General features: G+C 40.0%; 1 protein-coding gene across 7 annotated transcripts in view; it reads right to left on the bottom strand.

Annotated features, from left to right (window-relative positions):
- The window catches only part of TRPM7 (transient receptor potential cation channel subfamily M member 7), a 113,921-nt gene that overhangs the window by 52,642 nt on the left and 39,696 nt on the right, over positions 1 to 21,583 (bottom strand). For all 7 annotated transcript variants that reach the window (XM_070054172.1, XM_070054170.1, XM_017348018.3 and 4 more), the window contains exons 10-13: positions 20,658 to 20,730; positions 18,759 to 18,859; positions 8,790 to 8,924; positions 656 to 709 (exon numbers count right to left, since the gene is read on the bottom strand). In XM_070054172.1, the coding sequence (XP_069910273.1) occupies positions 656 to 709; positions 8,790 to 8,924; positions 18,759 to 18,859; positions 20,658 to 20,730 (363 nt within the window). The remainder of the gene's footprint in view (positions 1 to 655; positions 710 to 8,789; positions 8,925 to 18,758; positions 18,860 to 20,657; positions 20,731 to 21,583) is intronic.

The following is a 21,583-nucleotide window of genomic DNA, read 5'->3' on the forward strand; positions in this document are numbered from 1 at the left end:
AATATGAGTACCATTTCATCAAGGAAAACAAATTGTACTAGGTACCCATAATGTGGCTATAAAAATGCTGATACAGGTTTAACACTATAAATCCACAAAGAATCTCAACAGAAGAGGAATAACATTTTGTCACTATGAAATACCTTTAGATCACGTATCAATGTTATGTATTCAGTCATTATAATACTAATTTTTTTCTTAAAACAGGGATAGAGTATTGTAGCATTTTTATTGGCTAGGTCTACCATGAAGATCACCACTCAGTGCTCCCTCAACTTCCTTAATCAATTTCCGTTGCACTGGGACAAATATCGAGGGGATACATTTTTTCTGAACACAAAATGAAAACACATTCTATCAATAATCTCATATTGTGGACCAATGAAGATTATAAAATTGATCAAATTCTATCTCAGATCCCCAGAAGCTCAGGAAACTTCATTTTTACTTCATAAACTACTCCTATTTGATTTCCGATAATTATGCTCTTAAAGGTCTCTCATCACAAATTTAGCCCTTATTTTATCTTATTCCAAAAACTGTTAGTCTATTACAGCTTGATAATGTATTTAAATACTTTCTTAGGGCCAGCTGAAGTATAAGTGCTTTTTTATAATAAAACTTTTTAAAAAAACAAAAGAAATTAATCTCTTACCTGTTTCACATCTCGAATAAGATGAAACAGCATTGGATTAGTTGGGCCTTGTTTCTTTAGGGAGAAAAAATTAAAGCAAACTATTATTTTTCTTCTAAAGTAACTTAATTTCCTTTCATTATTTAAAAGATTTTTATGAACCTTTTTGTACAAATTATACTGTTTTGAAGTTATAGTCATAAACTGGGTGAAAAAAGATAAAGATACAGGAATCATTAAAAAGTCCATGGAAATGCATAATATGGAAAAACTATATATGGACTTCAAACATTTTTTTTGCACCAAGATCAACTTTTTTTTAAAGATTTATTTGAAAGTCAAAGTTAGAAAGGGACACAGATCTTCCATCTAAGATAAACCTCTTTTACTTCAATTTTCATGGGAATTTTTTGAAGCAGCCTTTTATAACCATTTCATATTGACATATTTACTGTCACAAAGATGAATAATTTTAGAGAATCACTAAAATGGTACTTAAGTTTTCTTATAAAAGTCAGATAAACACTGCAAGTTTCCTTGTTACATCTTCAATTCATATTTAAATTTTTCACTGATACTAGAGCTATACATAACCTTTCTCCTTGTTAAAACATGTTTGTTACCCATCATCAAATTGTGTCAACACGCTCAATATTTCAAGCAATAAGCCTTTAACATTTATACGTCTTTATTTCCCAATTACCTACTCTATGTATACTTTAAAATGGACTAGAACCTTTTTTTATCTTTATAGTAAACTTATCTTGATGGTATTCCGTATTTTGAAAAATTTCCCAGGAGTATACTTCTCCAACCTGCACCAACATAAATGGTCCAAAAATATATCTTAAATGCTTTAGGCAGAGAATGACGCTATGATGTAGTAAGTTAAGCCTCCGCCTGTGGCACCAGCATATGTTTGGGGCTGCTCCTTTTCTGATCCAGCCCTTTGCTTATTGCCTGTGAAAACAGTGCTTGGACCCCAATACCCATATGAGAGACCCAAAAGAAGTTCCTGGTTCCTGACTTCAGATCAGCACAGATCTAGCCATTGTGGCCATCTGGAGAGTGAACCAGGAAGATATTCTCTCTCTCTGCCTCGCTGTAATTCTGCCTTTCAAATAAATATATAAATCTTCTAAAAAATTTTTTAAAGATTTATTTGAAAGGCAGAATTACAGCGAGGCAAAGGCAGAGAAAGAAAAGGTCTTCCATCTGCTGGTTCACTCCCCAGATGGCTGCAATAGACAGAGCTGTGCCAATCTGAAACCAGGAGCCAAGAGCCAGGAGCCAGGAGTTTCTTCCAAGTCTCCCACACGAGTGCAGGGGTGCAAGGACTTGGGCCATCTTTTATAATGCTTTCCCAGGCCATAGCAGAGAGCTCGATCGGAAGTGGAGCAGACGGGACTCGAGCCAGGGCCCATAGGGGATGCAGCACCATGGCGGCTTTACCTGTTACGCCACAGCACCAGCTCCTAAAAAAATTTTAAAAACGCTTTAGACAGTGCTCTGATTCACGTGAAATTTACTGTAATAAATTTTTTTTGAAGATTTTATTTATTGATTTGAGTAGTAGTGTTACAGACAGAGAGGGAGAGACAGACAGAAATGTTTTCCATCTGGTGGTCCATTCCCCAAATAGCTGCCAATGGCTGGAGCTAGACCAATTCAAAGCCAGGAGCTTTCTCCAGGTCTCCCAGGCAGATGCAGGGGCAAATATATTTGGGCTATTTGCTGCTGCAATCCCAGGCCATAGCAGAGAGCTGGATCAGAAGAGGAGCAGCCAAGACTAGAACCAGTGCTCATATGGGATTGCTGGTGTCGCAGGCAGAAGCTTAGCCCACTATGACACAGCACTGGCTATGTAATGAATTTTATGCGACACAAATTAAGAGACTCACTCTCATACGTCAAATTTTATTGCTTAAAATAATTACGAAATGAGATTTAATCACATCATTGCATTATCATCAATTTTTTAATGAGAAGTTATTATAGAAATCATTTCAATCTACTTTTCCAATTTGATAACATGTAGTACACATGTGATCACGCACATCCTTGGTTGATCCTTGGTTGATATTCTTGACTTTCAAATTCTATGTAATATCTAAGATGACAATTTAAATTGCCTTATAAATTACATTCCATCTTGGCATCCTGAGTGAGACACAATTACCTCCTAGTTCTGGCTGCTCTGCTTCTGATCCATCTCCCTCCTAATACCTTGGGAAAGCATAAGATGGCCCAGGTACTTGGGTCCCTGCCACTCGAGGAGGAGAACTGTTCTGGCTGCTAGCTTCAGCCTGACACAACCTTGGCTATTGTGGCCATCTGGCCAATGCACCAGCTAATGGAAGATTTCTGTGTCACTCTGCCTTTTGAATAAATAAATCTTATTTTAAAATTATCTCCTGAGGCAAACATTGTGATGTAACTGGGTAAGCTGCCACCTGCAATGCCAACATTTCATATGGCTGCCAATTCAAGATCAACTGCTCCATTTCGATCCAGCTTCCTGCTAATGTAAGCCTGGGAAAGCAGCAGAGGATAGCTAAGTCCTTGGGGCCCTGCATCCACATGGGAAATCAGAGGAAGCTCTTGGCTCCTGGCTTTGGCCAGTCCTTGCTGCTGTGGTCACTGGGGAGTGAACTGGAGGATGTAAGACCTTTCTACCTCTCTCTGTGTAACTCTTTAAATAAATAAATAAATAAATAAATAAAGCAACTGTAAAAGAAAATCGAGGGTCCTTTTATGAAGTCAGACACCAGAGATTTGCCAAAATGTGAAACTGTTTTATTCTCATTAATATTTTATTTTCTTTAAAATTATTTATGCTGCCGGCGCCGTGGCTCACTAGGCTAATCCTCCGCCTAGCGGCGCCGGCACACCGGGTTCTAGTCCCGGTTGGGGCGCCGGATTCTGTCCCACTTGCCCCTCTTCCAGGCCAGCTCTCTGCTGTGGCCAGGGAGTGCAGTGGAGGATGGCCCAGGTGCTTGGGCCCTGCACCCCATGGGAGACCAGAAAAAGCACCTGGCTCCTGGCTCCTGCCATCGGATCAGCGCGGTGTGCCGGCCGCAGCGCGCCAGCCGCGGCAGCCATTGGAGGGTGAACCAACGGCAAAGGAAGACCTTTCTCTCTGTCTCTCTCTCTCACTGTCCACTCTGCCTGTCAAAAAAAAAAAAAAAAAAAAAAAATATTTATGCTAAGACCAGTTAGAGGACAGCTGGTTAAGCCACCACCTGTGCCATCAGCACATGCTGCACTGAGTACCAGCTGCTCTGTTTCCAATCCAGCTCCCTGATAACGCTACTGGGAAAGCAGCAAAAGATAGATCAAGTAGGTGGGCCCCAGCCAACCACATGGGAGACTTGGATGGAATTCCAGGATCCTTATTGCGGCCATTTTGGGGAGTGGATGATCTCTCTGTCTCTTCTCCTCCCTCTGCCACTCAGCCTTTCAAATAAATAAATCTTTTTTTTTTTTTTTTTTAGATTTATTTATTTATTTGAAAGGTAGATTTACAAAGAGTCAGAGGCAGAGAGAGAGGTCTTCCTTCCTCTGGCTCAGTCCCCAGATGGCCCCAACAGCTGGAGCTGGGCCAATCTGAAATCAGGAGCTTCTTTTGGGTTTCCCATATGGGTGCAAGGGCCCAAGCACTTGGGCCATCTTCTAGCGCTTTCCCAGGCCATAACAGAGATCTGGAAGTGGAGCAGCTTGGTCTCAAACCAGCCCTCATTTTGGGTACCAGGCGCTGCAGGCAGCACCGATCCCCAATAAATTTTCTTTAAAAAAGCTTATTTAGGGGCCAGCACTGTGGCGTAGCAGTTAAAGCCGCTGCCTTCAGTGCCAGCATCCCATATGGCTGCTCTACTTCCGACCCAGCTCTCTGCTATGGCCTGGAAAAGCAGTAGAAAATGGCCCAAGTCCTTGGAACCCTGCACCCACGTGGGAGACCTGGAAGAAGCTCCTGGCTCTTAGCTTCAGACTAGCACAGTTCCACCTGTTGTGGCCAACTGGGGAGTGAACCAGTGGAGGGAAGACCTCTCTCTCCCTCCCTCCCTCCCTTCCTCTCACTCTCTCTCTCTCTAACTCTTTTGAGTAAATAAATAAATCTTTTTTTTAAAAAAAAAGCTTATTTAATGTGGTGTAGCTGGTAAAGCCGATGCCTGCAGTGCCAGCATCCCATATGGGCACCGGTTCAAGTCTCAGCTGTTCCACTTCCGATCCAGATCTCTGCTAATGTGCATAGGAAAGCAGCAGAAGGTGGTCTAAAACTTTGGGCCTCTGCACCCATGTGGGAGACTCAGAAGAAGCACTTGGCTTCAGATCAGCCCACCTCTGGCCATTCTGGCCATCTGGGAAGTGAACCAGCAGATGGAAGATTTCTCTCTCTCTTTCTCTACCTCTGCCTCTCTGTAACTCCGCCTTTCAAATAAATAAATGAATCTTAAAAAAAAAAAAAAAAAGAAGAAGAAGAAGAAAAAAGCTACAAGCTTGTTTTGTGAATACCAATTAATATTTTAAACTGTTTTACATTCTAATATGGTAAATATCAACACACACATACAAAATCTCATAAAGATCAGCTCCTTGAAGTTCTCAACAATTTGTATGCAAAAATATCTTAATGCCAAAAAAGTTTGAAAAACACTACTTAACATGTTTTAAATCCTTAGACTTTCAAAAACTTTTAGCTTTAACAGATACTAAAAGTAACGATAGGCTGGTGCCGCGGCTCACTAGGCTAATCCTCTGCCTTGCGGCGCCGGCACACCGGGTTCTAGTCCCGGTCGCCCCTCTTCCAGGCCAGCTCTGTGCTGTGGCCAGGAAGTGCAGTGGAGGATGGCTGAAGTACTTGGGCCCTGCACCCCATGGGAGACCAGGAGAAGTACCTGGCTCCTGCCATCGGATCAGCGCGGTGCGCCGGTTGCGGTGGCCATTAGAGGGTGAACCAACGGCAAAGGAAGACCTTTCTCTCTGTCTCTCTCTCTCACTGTCCACTCTGCCTGTCAAAAAAATAAAAATGAACTATTAAAAAAAAAAGTAACTATAATCTTAGTAACATCAAGCTACAGAAGTGAAAGTGCTAACAGGATCAATTTTGATTTTTATTGTTTTATATTTGCTTTACATTTTAGGGATAAACCTATTTCAACACAAAGAATAATCCTTTTAATTTTTATATCTGTTCATCAGACACAGTGGAATGCAACAAAGTTCATTTAATTATACTGTAATACTTTAAAGAGAAAAAAGTAGAAAATAAAGATAATCCCTACTCAGAAGAAATTTATAATCCACAGAAGAAGATAGATCATTATACTTAGCTATGCTACAGGGCTTCATAAAAGTACAGACATAGCATTTGAGCTAAGCTTCAAAAAATGAATAACATTTTAATAAGGGTTAGTTGGAAGAAAAATAGACGTGCACTGTGTAAATAACAAATGCTTTTTTAAAAAGTCTATATTTTTAGTAAAGCGTAGGTAGACATAGTTGAAACACCCAACTGGTCAGAAGGTTTAGGGATGAAAGCAGAAATGAAGTTAAGGCAGGCTGCCGCCGCGGCTCACTAGGCTAATCCTCCGCCTAGTGGCGCCGGCACACCGGGTTCTAGTCCCAGTCAGGGCACTGGATTCTGTCCCGGTTGCCCCTCTTCCAGGCCAGCTTTCTGCTATGGCCTGGGAGTGCAGTGGAAGATGGCTGAAGTACTTGGGCCCTGCACCCCATGGGAGACCAGGAGAAGCACCTGGCTCCTGCTATCGGATCAGCACGGTGCGCCGGCTGCAGCGCGCCGGCCGCGGCGGCCATTGGAGGGTGAACCAACGGCAAAGGAAGACCTTTCTCTCTGTCTCTCTCTCTCACTGTCCACTCTGCCTGTCAAAAAAATAAATAAATAAATAAATACATAGAAATGAAGCTAAGGCAAAATGTGGAAATCTTTGAAAATCAGGCTAAGGGTAAGAGTACTATTACATACATACTGGGGAGCTATCACAGGTTTTGTTTGTTTGTTTGTTTTTGACAGGCAGAGTTAGACAGTGTGAGAGAGAGACAGAGAAAGGTCTTCCTTCCGTTGGTTCACCCCCCAAATGGCCACTATGGCTGGCGCACTGCGCCGATCCGAAGCCAGGAGCCAGGTGCTTCCTCCTGGTCTCCCAGGCAGGTGCAGGGCCCAAGTACTTGGGCCATCCTCCATTGCCCTCCCAGGCCACAGAAGAGAGCTGGACTGGAAGAGGAGCAACCGGGACAGAAGCTGGCGCCCCAACCGGGACTAAAACCCAGGGTGCCAGCGCCACAGGCAGAGGATTAGCCAAGTGAGTTGCCTCGCCAGCAAATCACAGGTTTTTAAACTGCAGAAAAAATACATTAAAATATTTTTATCACTACAAAAATAATTAAAAAACAGATCTGAGAAAAGACATGGACAGGGAGATTAGATTACTGAAACAGCAGACAGAAATAATTTGAGTAGGAAAAATGAAGAAAAGGAGACAAATAGGTAGAAACTAATGAATGAAAAGGCAGCTTTGCAGAGAAGTAAAAGTTACAAAGCTAGGATTTGGTTCCAGTGTTCCTCAAAGTATAGCACCATTAAATTCATACTGGTGTAGCCAGCTCTGTGGCGTAAGGGGCTAAACCTCTGCCAGAGTTGCTGGCATCCCACATGAGTGCCAGTTTCTGTCCCAGCTGCTCCTCTTCCAATCCAGCTCTTACGGCGCGGGAAAGCAGAAGACAGCTCAAGTGCTTCGGCCCCTGCACCCACGTGGGAGACCCAGAGACCTGGAAGCAGCTCCTGGCTCCTGCCTTTGGATTGGCTCAGCTCCAGCCACTGTGGCCACATAGGGAGTGAACAAGTGGATGGAAGACCTTTCTCTCTGAGATGGGTAGTATTTACCCTCTCCAACACTAATGATATGAAATTGGAAATTAACCAAGAAAGCTTTGATGGCAAGAATAATAAGTTTTCACTGAGTCATTTACAAAAATGAAACATAGTATATAAGTTAAGACTATGATTAAGAAGTCAACCCTTACTTTTTTAAACTTTTTTTTGAAAGGCACAGCTAGGCAGCTAGATAGAGTGTGTATGTGTGCAAGATCTTCTATCCACTGGTCAGGCTGAAGCCAGGAACCCAGAATTCAATGCAAGTCATCCCCTTGGGTGGACCTAACTACTTGAACATGGAAATAGAAGCAGAGCCGGGACTTGAACTCATACATTCTGATATGGGATGCAGCTATCCCAAATGGCACCTTAACTGATACCCCCAACATCCACCCCATCCTAGCTTTTAAAAAGGATGAAAGGAGAGACCGGTGCTGTGGCACAGCAGATTAAACTGTCGCCTGCAATACCAGCATCCCATAGGGGCGCCAGTTCATATCCCAACTGCTGCACATCTGATCCAGCTCCATGCAAATATGCCTGGGAAAGCAGTGGAAGCTGGCCCAACTCCCTGGGCTCCTGTACTCACATGGGAGATCCAGAGGAAGCTCCTGGCTCCTGGTATCAGCCTGGCACAGCCCTAGCCAATGTGGCCATTTGGGGAATGAACCAGCAGATGGAAGATCTCTATCTGTCTTTCCTTCTCTCTTTCTATAACTCTACCTACCAAATAAATAAATTAATCTTCAAAAAACAAAAAATAAAAAAGGGTGAAAGGCAGGAAAAGGAGATAGGACTATTAAGTCCACACACCTTTCCTGTGTGACAGGGAAAGGGTTTCAGACTGTAACACAACCAACCAACCAAAGACCAGCAATTTTTTTCCATATAAACAAGCAAGGCATTAAAATCTTTATCAACAGGGTCAGTATTGTGACCCAGCAGGTTAATGTTTCTGCCTCGATGAAGGCATCCCATGTTGGGGCTCCAGTTCCAGTCCTGGTTTCTCTGGTTCCGATCCATTTCCTTGCTAATGTACCTGGGAAAGCAGTAGAAGATGATCCAAGTACTTAGGTCCCTGCCACCCGAGTCAGAGACCTGGAGAGAGTTCCAGCTCCTGGCTTCAGCCTGGTCCAGCCCCAGCCATTGCAGCCATTTAGCAGGTAAACCAGCAGATGGAAGATCTCTCGCTTCCCTTTTCTCTGTAACTCTTACTTTCAAATAAATAAATAAATCTTAAAAAAAATTTTAACAATAACTTACAGTGTTGTAAAGTTCTTCCAGTCTTGGAATGGTAAGGAATTTATGCATGCTTACTCCATTTTCTATAAGAAGTTTTACAAATGCAACTCTATCCATTACAAGAGCATCAAGCATAGCTTGTTCTAAGGATCCAACCTAAAAGAATAAATTAAAATTCAATTTATTAATAAAAATTAATAAATACATTTCACATGTTCCAATTACATAAACACTTTCAAATTTAAGTCCTCAGGATTTACACCTATTTGGAACTGAATAGTTTTAAAATAAAATTAGAAAGATACAAAATAGTAAAAGGCTAGAACCTAAGGTATTTAGATAACAGATAAAAAGATGTATCTAGAATACCATTCCTCAAAGAACACTCCAAAAGTACTATTTTTGTAAGAGAACAAACTATATGGGAAGATGAAAGAAAATAAAGTCCACCATCAATTAAATTAGGAGGAAAAAAAACCTCTTAGAGTAATGGTTTTCAATTTTTAGGAAAAATTTTTGGGGAAAATTCATTTCCATATTCAGGAGCCATTACTAACACGTAAGAGGCAAGGTCAAGGGATACCAGAAAACAATCAATATGCTGGACAGTATCACTCAAAAAGAAAACTATTCCACATCTCACACAATTTTCTATTATCCAGTTAGACACTTGTGAGCGAAAATTCAATAATTTTGCTTTACATGAGTATAAAGTATTCTGCCATGGTTTTATTCTACAATGAATATTCTAAAAATAAAATATTCTACAATGAATATTCAGAAAATAAAACTATTAAGTCAGGTGAGACTGTACTTATGTTTACTTTAGAATTTGAGAATTATTCACAATTAGAGAAAAATCATATCACTTAACAGACCATCTGTGTCATTTCAGTTTAACATAAAACAGCTCTAGCACTCAGCATATGTAGCTGTCTCTTGTGTTTTTAAAGCCTATTTAAAAGACTTTTCAACATACTTTATAATCAAATACTGGTAAATTAGTGGAGACACATGAAATGTAGAAATTTCACAAGTGTCATTAGAGAAGATTGTTTTAAAAATATGTGGTACTATTGCTTCTGTATATTTATAATATTTTTTATCATAATTAAAAACCGTAGAAAAATCAATACCAAAATTACTGTTTTTTACTTATTTTTCATCTTATTTTGATACCATCTTCAGAGGTTTACCACACAATTACATACCCTCTCTATAGCACCTTGTATTATCATTTCTTTTTCCAATCTATCCTCAATTTGCATCACCTAGAAAAGGATATGGTCTCCAAGATTTTTTTATATTTAACTGATGAAAGGTATGCATTATATATGATGAAATTTCAAGATGGAAACTATTTTTTTTGATATTTCTCACTACTCAGTTATGTCATAGCAAAGAAAACATTTTGACATTATACTTAAAAATAAGGTCTAATTCACAAAAATTTAACACTTTTTTTCATTTTCTCTACATCAACAGCCTAAAATGTATCATGGCATGTTATTCATACTTTACATAAGAGCATTTCCTTTATCACACACAGAAAATTCTGATTTGTTATTACTTATTCTAGTACTAATATTTTATCATTACTCTAGTGCTTACTTAGTTTGCTCTGTCTTTTCTTATCCTATCAAGGCATGTTTTTCTGTCTCTCATGGTATTAAGTTACCAACTACAATCTGTATTAGGTCCCACACACAATTGTAGCATTTACACTGACTGTATGTATAGTAAGTAAAAGCATCAGCTATGCCTTTTAAATGTTGCTATCCTTGAACAACTCCAAACTGAAATATTTACTATAATTCACTTTTCTTGACTTTTTTTTAACAATTAGAGCAATATGTTTTTAAATTTATACAGTATTTATGAAATTCCATTTTAGCACAATAAAAGACATCGTAACAAAACTCTTGCTTTAAAACAGTAGCAAAAATTTACCTGATGGGGTTTATAACTATGGCCCTAAAATAACAACAAAGTCTGACAAAAGTTTCATAACCAAGGAAAAAAATAAAGCAGTTAAAAGAAATGTATCTATCTGCTGGGGGCCAGCACTGTGGTATAGTGGGTAAAGCCACTGCCTGCAGTGCCAGCATCCCACAGGGCGCCAGTTTGAGTCCTGGCTGTTCCACTTTTGATCCAGCTCTCCACTAAGGCCTGGGAAAGCAGTGAAAGATGGCCCAAGTCCTTGGGTCCTTGCACCTGCGTGGGAGACCTGGAAGAAGCTCTTGGCTCCTGGCTTCAGACTGGTGCAGCTCCAGCCGCTGGGGCCACCTGAAGACTAAGCTAGTGGATGGGAGACCTCTCTCTCTCTGCCTCTGCCTCTAACTCTGCCTTTCAAATAAGTAAATAAATCTTTTTTAAAAAATGTATCTGCTTTGTAGGCAGAATTTCCTCATTTAAACAATGCACACTGATGTGTTGCAATAAAGAGGACAGAAGACAGGAGCTTAGCCCAGTGGTTACCTAAATCCCACACTGAGTGCATGAGCTCGATTCCTAGCTCTAGCTCCCAATTCCAGCATCTTGCTAATGCAGACCCTAGGAGGCAGCAGTGATGGCTCAAGTGACTGATATCCTGCCACCCACATGGGAGACCTGGAGTGAGTTCCAGGCTAGTGACTTTGGACTCAGCCCAGTCCTCGCCAATGCAGGCAGTGGGGAGTGAACCCGCAGACAGGACCTATCTCTCTCTGTCCAGCTCTCTGCCTCTCAAATAAATAAAATTTAATAAATACTAAAGAGAGGCTTCATCCAAACCTTTACATCTAAATCTAAAAATCCAATGAAATCATTCAGGGGAATAAAAGTTTGGTTTATAGGTTTGAATTTTACCACAGGTAATTAAAATCAATTTCTTCCTCTGTTGTACTAAAAGAGGAGAAATGACTATATAATTTATTATTATATAGAAAATATATTACACAGTTTTTAAAAAAATCAAATACCACAAATAGTATAAAATAAAACTTTCTCTTTTCTGGGCCCCATCTCTCTAGATATATGTCATGTTAACAGCTCTAGGGTAGATTCCAAGAAAGCAGAATAGGGAGAGAGGGTACTTACTGCTCTAGTCTAGGGGAAGATAGTCTAAAAAAAAAAAAAAGAAAAGAAAAAAAAAAAGTGGGAAGAGTATAATCTCAGGGCAGAGTTATGGAGAAACTGCAGAGGAAACTCTATGCAAATTAGAGGGACACTGTGGATCTACGTGGAGGGTGTAGATGCACACAACTCAGGATCCCAGCAGCCAAGAGCCTTAGCACCAGCTTTTGAGAGTAAGGTGAGACCAGAGTGCAGCAGACCAAGCCACTGGCGATAAAGCTGCAGAAACAGCCTAGCATGAGTCAGGCTTGGAGTCCTATGGTAAGACAGTATACCTGCCAACCTAGAAGGAAAAAAGGGGGGCACATTTCTCTCTCCATGACCACCCAGCACCAGCATCCTATAACTAGCCAAGCCATTTTGGACAAACATAACAGCTCCACCAGCTTAGGTCGGTGCTCCCAGCAACCAGCTTAGAGGAGATACCTGAGTCTGGCTGGGAGAACTGTCAAGGGGCTGAGTGCTCAAGACTGTGGGAACCTTGTGTGCTATGACTGTGGAAGCACTGTGGCTGCATGGGAGGGTACAGAATATGGCTGGGTCTTTGGGCAGTCACTGTAGGTAGCATCACATGCTCAGGGCTCCCTGATTCACTGGTGAGGGTCATTGCCGCAGGAACCATGCTCACACCAAAGACTGCATGGATCCTTTGTGTGGTTCTTGTGGTAGCACAGATGAATACTGTACCCACTAGGGCTAGTGCCCAGGCATTGGTCTCTTTGGAGGATAGGAGGTAAGCGTGAGACTACACCAACAGAGCTGGTCGAATCTTCCCTCTGATGAAAAAAAAAAAAAAAAAAAGATTTACCATGCACAACTTGGGTGTCACCTTGGACACTCCCTTCACCCTGGAGCACTGAACAGAGCTCCCTGGCCACACCCAGCACAGGCTTCTGGGTATTCACTTAAAGAGCAGACACTCCTCTAAGCCACAGAGGCACAGTCCAAAGATAGAAGCCATCACAAGGAGAAAAAAAACAAGTATCTTCATAAATGCCTAAAAATAAATGCAGCAATTCAAGAAACAAAAATAAGGAAAACACCATGACACTCCCAAAAGATTACAACACTTCAATACTATAATGTGAAGATGAAGAGATTGAAGAAATGCCAGAAACGGAGTTCAAACAATTAATTGTAGTACTACTTAGAGGTAATCAGAAGTAAATCCATAAATCAAAGAAATCCATACATGACATGAATGAAAATTTTTATCATGAAGTTGAGATTTAAAAGAGAAATCAAAAAGAAATGTTGGAAATGAACAATTCTATAGAACAAATAAAAAATGCAGTGGAAAGCCTTAACAATAGACTTGGTGAGCCTGAAAAAAGAATTATCTGAATTAGAAGACAAATCTTTGGAAATTTTATAGTCAGACCAAAAAAAAAATTAGAAAATTAAAAAAGTGTTAGGGATTTATGGGATATTATCAAATGATCCAACATTCAGGTCTTAGTTCTTGAAGGTGTGGAGAGAATGGATTAGAAGGCCTTTTTAGTGAAATGATTACAGAAAACTTCCCTAATTTGGAGAAAGAAAGGGACATACAAAGAATCCCTAATAGATATGACCAGAAAAGAGCTCTTTACCCCAACACGCTAAAGTCAAACTCTCCACAGTAAAACATAAAGCTTTGGCATCCCATACGGGCAGGAGTTCTAGTCACCGCTGCTCTTCCAAGCTGGCTCTCTGCTGTGGCCTGGGAAAGCAGTGGAAAGTCCTTGGACCCCTGCACCTGCATGGGAGACCCAAAGGAAGCTCCTGGCTTAGGATCAGCACAGCTCAGGCCGTTACAGCCAATTGGGAAGTGAACCATTGGATGGAGGACCTCTCGTTCCCTCCCTCCCTCTCTCTCTGCTGCTGCTCTCTCTGTGTAACTCTGACTTTCAAATAAATAAATAAATCTTAAAAGAAGAAAAGAGAGAGAAAAAAAACTGTCAACCCAGCATTTGTACCCTGCAAAGCTCTCGCTTAGGAATAAAGATGAAATAAAGACATTCCGTAACAAATAAAAATTGAAAGAATTTGTCAACTCTCCAGTTAAAAGACATAGACTTTTAGCTGAATAGATTAAAAAAAAAAATCTATTTGTTGCCTATAAGAAACAGATCTCACCAACAAAGATCCAGGCAAACAAAGTCAAAGGAGGAAAAAAGATAATGCATGCTAACAGAAACCAAAAAAGAGCTGGTATAGCCATCCTAATATCAGAAAAAATAGACTTTAACACAAAAACTATTAAAAGAGATAAAGAAGGGCACGATGTAATGATGTTAAGGAATCAATTCAACAGGAAGACATGACTATGATAAAAGCATATGCACCTAGTTAACAGAGCAATCTATAGAAGTGAAATTGACACTTTGAGATGGGATGACTTTGAATAGCCCTTGTCTCGACTGTTGAGGAACAGTTTTCTTTTCATACTATTTGTTAACTCTCTACTTAGTGTAGAGTTCACCTTACGTGTATAAAGTTAATTAAAAATAGATCGTCTCGGCCGGCGCCGCGGCTCACTAGGCTAATCCTCCGCCTAGCGGCGCCGGCACACCGGGTTCTAGTCCCGGTCAGGGCGCCGGATTCTGTCCCGGTTGCCCCTCTTCCAGGCCAGCCCTCTGCTGTGGCCAGGGAGTGCAGTGGAGGATGGCCCAGGTGCTTGGGCCCTGCACCCCATGGGAGACCAGGAAAAGCACCTGGCTCCTGGCTCCTGCCATCGGATCAGCGCGGTGCGCCGGCCGCAGCGCGCCGGCCGCGGCGGCCATTGGAGGGTGAACCAACGGCAAAGGAAGACCTTTCTCTCTGTCTCTCTCTCTCACTGTCCACTCTGCCTGTCAAAAAAAAAAAAAAAAAAAAAAAAAAAAAAAAAAAAAGATCGTCTCAGTACTCTAATTTCTTGAGAAATTCAATGACTGATGATTTAGGTGGAAGCTGTTCACCCTTTCTTATTCACTCCATGTTTCCATGTGAAAGGACAATTAGCCATGTATTCCAAGTAGCCCTCCCACAGCATTCATGTGATAGTTTTCATTCATTTATGCTTTTTATGTAATACTGAAAATATTTAAAGCATAATTTCCTTTTTATAGTTCATTTTATTATATCCCAAAGCAATAAGTATTTGAGAACTATCTTACAGGAAAAGTTGCTTGCTCTATTTTCTTACTAATCTAATGAGCAACTGTAATCTGAATTGTATTCCTTTCATTCTATTAACACCGACCTATTCAGGTCAGGTATAACACCCAGATTCTTAAATTCAAAGGAATTCCATATATATATCCTATATGCTACAGAGAACTGGGTATTGAACACAACACCTTTCAACTCATTTTATTTATTTATTTATTTATTTTCTACTAATTTTCAAGTCCTCTAAGAAGTATTCCTTCATTCTCACACTGGAATAAGTCTGCTTAATTGATGGCATCTTGCACTTTTACAAAATACTAAAGATAGTCATCATTCATTCATTAATTCAAAGTTTTTGCTGAATGTTAAACATATACTGCACTAGAGATCTGAAGACAGTATGGACTTACAGTTTGCCATAGGTAGAGAAGTGAAACAAAATGAACACCCAAATAATATATAGATTGTAATTTGCAATATTTATAATGACTATGATTTCAAAGAAAAGAATAAAGTGCTATGAAAAAGAGTAACAAGACATTCAGTTGGACTAAAAGAACAGAGAAGATCTTTCTGAAGGAGTGACAAATTAGGCAGTTAAAATGTCTTCTACATTATAAACTCAACAAGAAAAGGGACTATCACTATATTGTTCCTTGTTATCTATCTTACGGTAGAGGGAAGGAACTACTAAATGGCTGGGTCCTAGTGTCAAATGCTAAAGAATGTGAAATTGTCCAGTAACAAATGAAAGAAATTGTAAATATATTTTTTAGGAAATGATTTTTTTTTTTTTGGACAGGCAGAGTGGACAGTGAGAGAGACAGAGAGAAAGGTCTTCCTTTGCTGTTGGTTCACTCTCCAATGGCCGCCGCGGCCAGCACACCGCGCTGATCCAAAGCCAGGAGCCAAGTACTTATCCTGGTCTCCCATGGGGTGCAGGGCCCAAGCACTTGGGCCATCCTCCACTGCACTCCCGGGCCACAGCAGAGAGCTGGCCTGGAAGAGGGGCAACCGGGACAGAATCCGGCGCCCTGACCGGGACTAGAACCCGGTGTGCCGGCGCCGCTAGGCGGATTAGCCTACTGAGCCGCGGCGCCGGCTAGGAAATGCTTTATTTGTTCAAAAATTTATGAATGCATAAGGTTCTAGTGAACTAAAAATAAACCAAAATTTAAAAAAAAAATGTTCTAGGAAGGTGCTATCTCCACATAGTACATGTAGACATGCACATGTTTATAGAGAATTTGCCACCACTATGATCATAGTATGCATTCTTCTCAGCAATCTGCAATTTACATTTATTATGGAACAGAAAAAAATCTAGCTCATCCTTTATAAAGGCTGGTATAACTCCAAGGTACAGATGAACATTTTATTTACCCAACCTCTATGGATTGAGACAGCTACAAAAATTTAACAACTGCTTAATACATACCAGGTTATGATTACAGCAGTAAACAAAACTGAAAATTTATTGCTTATATAAAATTTACTTCCTGTTAGTAGAAAGGTAAGTAATAAATAGCTATATTATATAGTTCGTCAAGTGGTGATAACTGCTAGTGAAAAACAAAATGACACGACAGGGAGAAACAAAGGAAATGCTGAAAAAGGAGGGTGCTATTAAAATGGAGCAAAGAGGAGACAGTTGGCTATAGGCCAGAGAGATAAGGAAGTAAATCCAGGCAGATAGGTGGGTAAGGCTTGTAGACAGAGAACAGTAAAATGAAAAGTTGACAGATTAAGTGTGTGCTTGAGAATTTCAAAAAAAGCAAGAAGGCCAACAAGGCCAGGTGAAAGAGAACTAAGGGTTATAGACTGTGCACTGAGTAAATGTGAAGTGATCCATCTTCTGTCTGGAAAAGGAAAGATTGAGAATAGTAAAAACAGAAAGAATGCTACTTAAGTAACACAAAGGAAGAGGGATGACAGATCAGATCAGGATGTTAAGATTAGGTATAGTAAAAGGGAAGACTTACAGATGAAATCAGACTGGAATATATGAAAAAAGAAAAGTAAAATATGACATTAACTCCTCTCACATCAAAAACTGTGAAGATGTTGTTCCCATTGAGTAGGAGAGGGAAAATTGCCACAGGAATGGGTCAAACATCCAGGGGAATGAAATCTGTACACAGAGTCCCAAGGTCTCTTTCAATTCCAGGATTTTGACAGATTTATACACCTTATTTATTTTTTAAATATTTATTTATTTGAAAGGCAGAGTTACAGGCAGAGAGAATGAAAAAAAAGGGAGACAGGGATTTTCCATCTGTTTGTTCACGCCCCAAATGGCCGCCAACAGCCAGGGCTGGGCCAGGCTGAACCAGAAGCCAAGAGCTTCTTCCAGGTCTCCCATACAGGAGTCAGGAGCCCAAGGACTTGGGCCACCTTCCACTGCTTTTCCCAGGCCATTACCAGGGAGCTGGATCAGAAGAGGAACAGGGCCGGTGCTGTGGCATAGTGGGCTAAACCTCCACCTGCAGCACCAGCATCCTATATGGGCACTGGTAGATGTCCTGGCTTCTCCTCTTCTGATCCAGTTCTCTGTTAAGCCCTGGGAAAGCAACAGAAGATGGCTCAAGTGCTTGGGCCCTTGTACCTGCTTGGGCCCTTGCACCTGCTCCTGGCTCCTGACTCTGGATCAGCCCAACTCCGGCCATTTGGAGAGTGAACTAGTGGACAGAGGACCTTTCTCTCTGCCTCTAGTTCTACCTCTCAAGTAAATTAAAAAGAAAAAAAAATTTCAGGAAAAAAAAAAAAAGAAGTAGAGCAGCCAGAATTCAAACTGGCGCCCATATGGGATGCCAGCATTGCATGTGGCAACTTAACCTACTACACCACAACTGTGGCCTTTTATATACCTTGTTTTTAAAAGAAAGGTTTTATCAAGATGCAGATATAATTTATTAAATCCTAAATGGAGCTGAATATTGTGGAAATGTTTGGCTAAACTCATTTTGCACTTTCAGCAGAAAAGTAAAATGGCAGATTAGCACAAAATTCCAAAAAATATTTTGTTATCATAATCATCATTCAGTATCCATGGGAATATTAGTTCCAGGACACTTCTTTGGAAACCAAGATCCACAGTTGTTCAAGTCCCTAATATGTAAAATGGTGTAGTATCTACATATAATCTACATATATCTTCCTGTATACTTCCAAGCATCTCCAAATTACTTATAACATCTTATAAATACAAATACTATATAAATTGTTGTTATACTATATTACTTTTTTAAAAAAATTTATTTATTTATTTGAAAGTCAGAGTTACAGAGAGGCAGAGGCAGAGAGAGAGAAGGCTTCCATCTGCTGATTCACTCCTCAATTGGCTGTAATGGCCAGAGCTGGGCCAATCCAAAGCCAGGAGCCAGGAGCTTCCTCCAGGTCTCCCACGTGGGTGCAGGAGCCCAAGGAGTTGGGCCATCTTCTATTGCTTTCCCAGGCCATAACAGAGAGCCGGACTGGAAGTGGAGCAGCTGGGACTTGAACCAGCACCTATATGGGATGCTAGCACTGCAGGCGGTGGCTTTACCTGCTACGCCACAGTGCTGGCACCTATACTTTATTATTTAGGGAATAGTAGCAGAAATAATAGTCTGTACACATTCAGTACAATGGAAACAATCACGAGCCTACCTATGTAGCACACAATCCAAGGATGGGTGAATCAATGGATACAGAACCTACAAATAAACACCAACTGTACTGTACATATAGATTATTTTTACTTACCAGCCACTGTTGTCCATAAACAAATACATGATTTTTGGCAATGTCAACTCTATCCCATGCCAATGTAAGGATAAGCTGGTCAAATGCAGATGCATTAGTACCTAATCAAATAAAGAGAAGAGTTTCCAAGTTCAATTAATGTATTTCCACTAATATATGAACACATGAAATCTTGCCACCATACTTTTATTTATACAGCTGGCTTAGCCTCCATTCAGAAGCCTGCCTCAGAGAGATTAGAAAACCCTAGAGTTGAAGAATTTCATTTTCTAAGTACAAAAGCGATACAATCTCATTCATTGCAAACAACTAAGAATGAAGAAAAATATAAACAAAGAACAAGCATCATCAATTTCTATCACAGATACAGCACTGACTATAATGATTCTGAAACATATCCTGTATAGATGCTTTTCTGTACACTTATAAACTCATTTATATACTTTAAATTATCTATCCAAAAACAAGATTATACTGCACAAAGTGTTCGGCAGCCTGCTTTTATGTACCTTAACATCATACCCTAGTTTTCCTTAACAGTATATTTAGATCTACCTCACACTCATATATATATTGATACCTTTTAAAGGTAAGTCACAATTTACCCATAAGACTACCCATTTCTCCATATGCCAGTAGAAGGGAAAAATCTTTTTTTTATTTATTTTACATTTTTATCATAAAATTAATCATTTTCCCACCTTCGCCCAAGATTTGCATTCTTTGGCTGACATCTTTTACATATATTCTGACCCCTTTTTTCATGAGATATTCATCTTTTTCTTATTAATTGATAATAGCTCCACTTTAACATATCTGTCCCCTTCACCTATAAAATGAAGAAAATAAGAGGAAATCTGCCTCTTCAGGATAATGTAGAGGTAAAATGAGATAACCAATAAAAACCACTTAGGCACAGTGGCTTGTAGCAAATATTACATGTATAGGGGGCTTTCTTTTATCTTTTCTTTTAAGATTTATTTGTTTATTTGAAAGGCAGAGTTACAGAGAGGCAGAGGAAGAGAGAGAGGGAAGTCTTCCATCTGCTGGTTCACTCCCCAAATGACCGCAACAACCAGAGCTGAGCTGATCGGAAGCCAGGAGCCAGAAGCTTCTTCCAGGTCTCCCAAGTGGGTACAGGGGCCCAAAGACTTGGGCGATCTTCCACTGCCTTCTCAGGCCATAGCAGAGAGCTGGATCGGAAGCAGAGCAACAGGGAATTGAACTGGCGCCTGTAAGGGATGCCAGCACTGCAGGAGGTGGCTTTACCTGCTATACCAAAGCGCAGACCTAGTTTTTTTATCTTTATAAAATCTCATTTACTGATCTTTTTTTGTTTTTTTGAGGAAGCTTTTATTTAATGAATACAAATTTCATAGGTACAGATTTAGGGATTTTTTTTATAATTTGTGTTTTCTATTATTTATCTCTTGATCGCAATACAATTATGTAAATATACTTTTTAAATGCTTGATGTATTGGCAATTTATTGTTGTATTAGTTGGATGTCTTTGCTAAGATATTGAGAGGAAAACAGTTCAATGTACATGTGTATCAATCCCTTAGTTCTGTAAGACACCACAAATTTTCAAACGTTACCTTCAAAACGAAGACTACACTTACTAATCCATCTTTAATTTGTATCACGTAATACATTATTACTTTCAAACACTTATTTTAGGGCCAACTAAGAATCTTAATAGGATAATTACATGAATTTGTTCACATAAACCTACCTTGCTGTACATTTTTAAATATATACAAGATAAAAAGCTAAGTACTACCAATGAAAACCAACAGTCTTTCACAAAGAAAAATTATTGAAAATCTCACTTTCCAAGCATCTAGCCAAATTAAAAGGTCATAGCTTATATGAATACGCCATAAATTAAAGAGTACCTTTTAGCAATGCAGTAAGTATTGCTACATCTATATCTTGATGTTCCTCTGATCCAATGTGGAAAACAGTGATCTATTTAAAAATTAATTTGCAATATTATACTTTTATATTTTCAAAGCAAAAGCATCATAAAATAGAAAGTAACTTTACACTACACAGGAGAAAAAAATATATGTATATTGCAGGGCAAGGGGCAGAAAGCTTCAAAACAATTTTCCAAAAAAAACAGAAAATTAAAAAACATTATCATTTACAAAATAACAAGTATACTCATAGTATTTGGTTTCATATTATATTTATAAAAGATTTATTTATTTACCTATTTGAAAGGAAGAGTGACAGAGAGAGACATCTTCCATCTGTTGGTTTACTACCCAAATGGTTGTAACAACTAGGTTTGGGCTAGGTTAAAGCCAGGAATTCTACCCTGTTCTCCCACATGGGTAGCAGGGACACAAGTATTTGGGATATCTTTCATTGCCTTCTCTGACACATTAGCAGGAAACTGAATCAGAAATGAAGCAGTGGGCTGACGCTGTGGTATAGTGGGTTAAGCCTCCGCCTGTGGCACTGGGATCCCATATGGGCGCCGGTTCGAGTCCCAGCTGCTTCTCTTCCAATCCAGCTTTCTGCTATCGCCTGGTAAAGCAGTGGAAGATGGCCTAAGTGCTTGGGACCTTACACCCACGTGGGAGACCCAGAAGAAACTCCTGACTCCTGGCTTTGGATCAGCTCAGCTGCAGCTGATCCAGCCAGCCATCTGAGGAGTTAACCAGCGATGGAAGACTTTTCTCTCTCTCTGCCTCTCCCTCTGTCTGTAACTCTACCTCTCAAATAAATAAGTAAACATCTTAAAAAAAAAAAAAAAAAAAAAAACAGCCAGGATCCTAACTGGCCCTCTGATATGAGATGCCAGAGTCATAAC

Source organism: Oryctolagus cuniculus, chromosome 12 (genome assembly GCF_964237555.1).
Source record: "Oryctolagus cuniculus chromosome 12, mOryCun1.1, whole genome shotgun sequence".
In the NCBI taxonomy this organism is placed as follows: Eukaryota; Metazoa; Chordata; class Mammalia; order Lagomorpha; family Leporidae; genus Oryctolagus; species Oryctolagus cuniculus.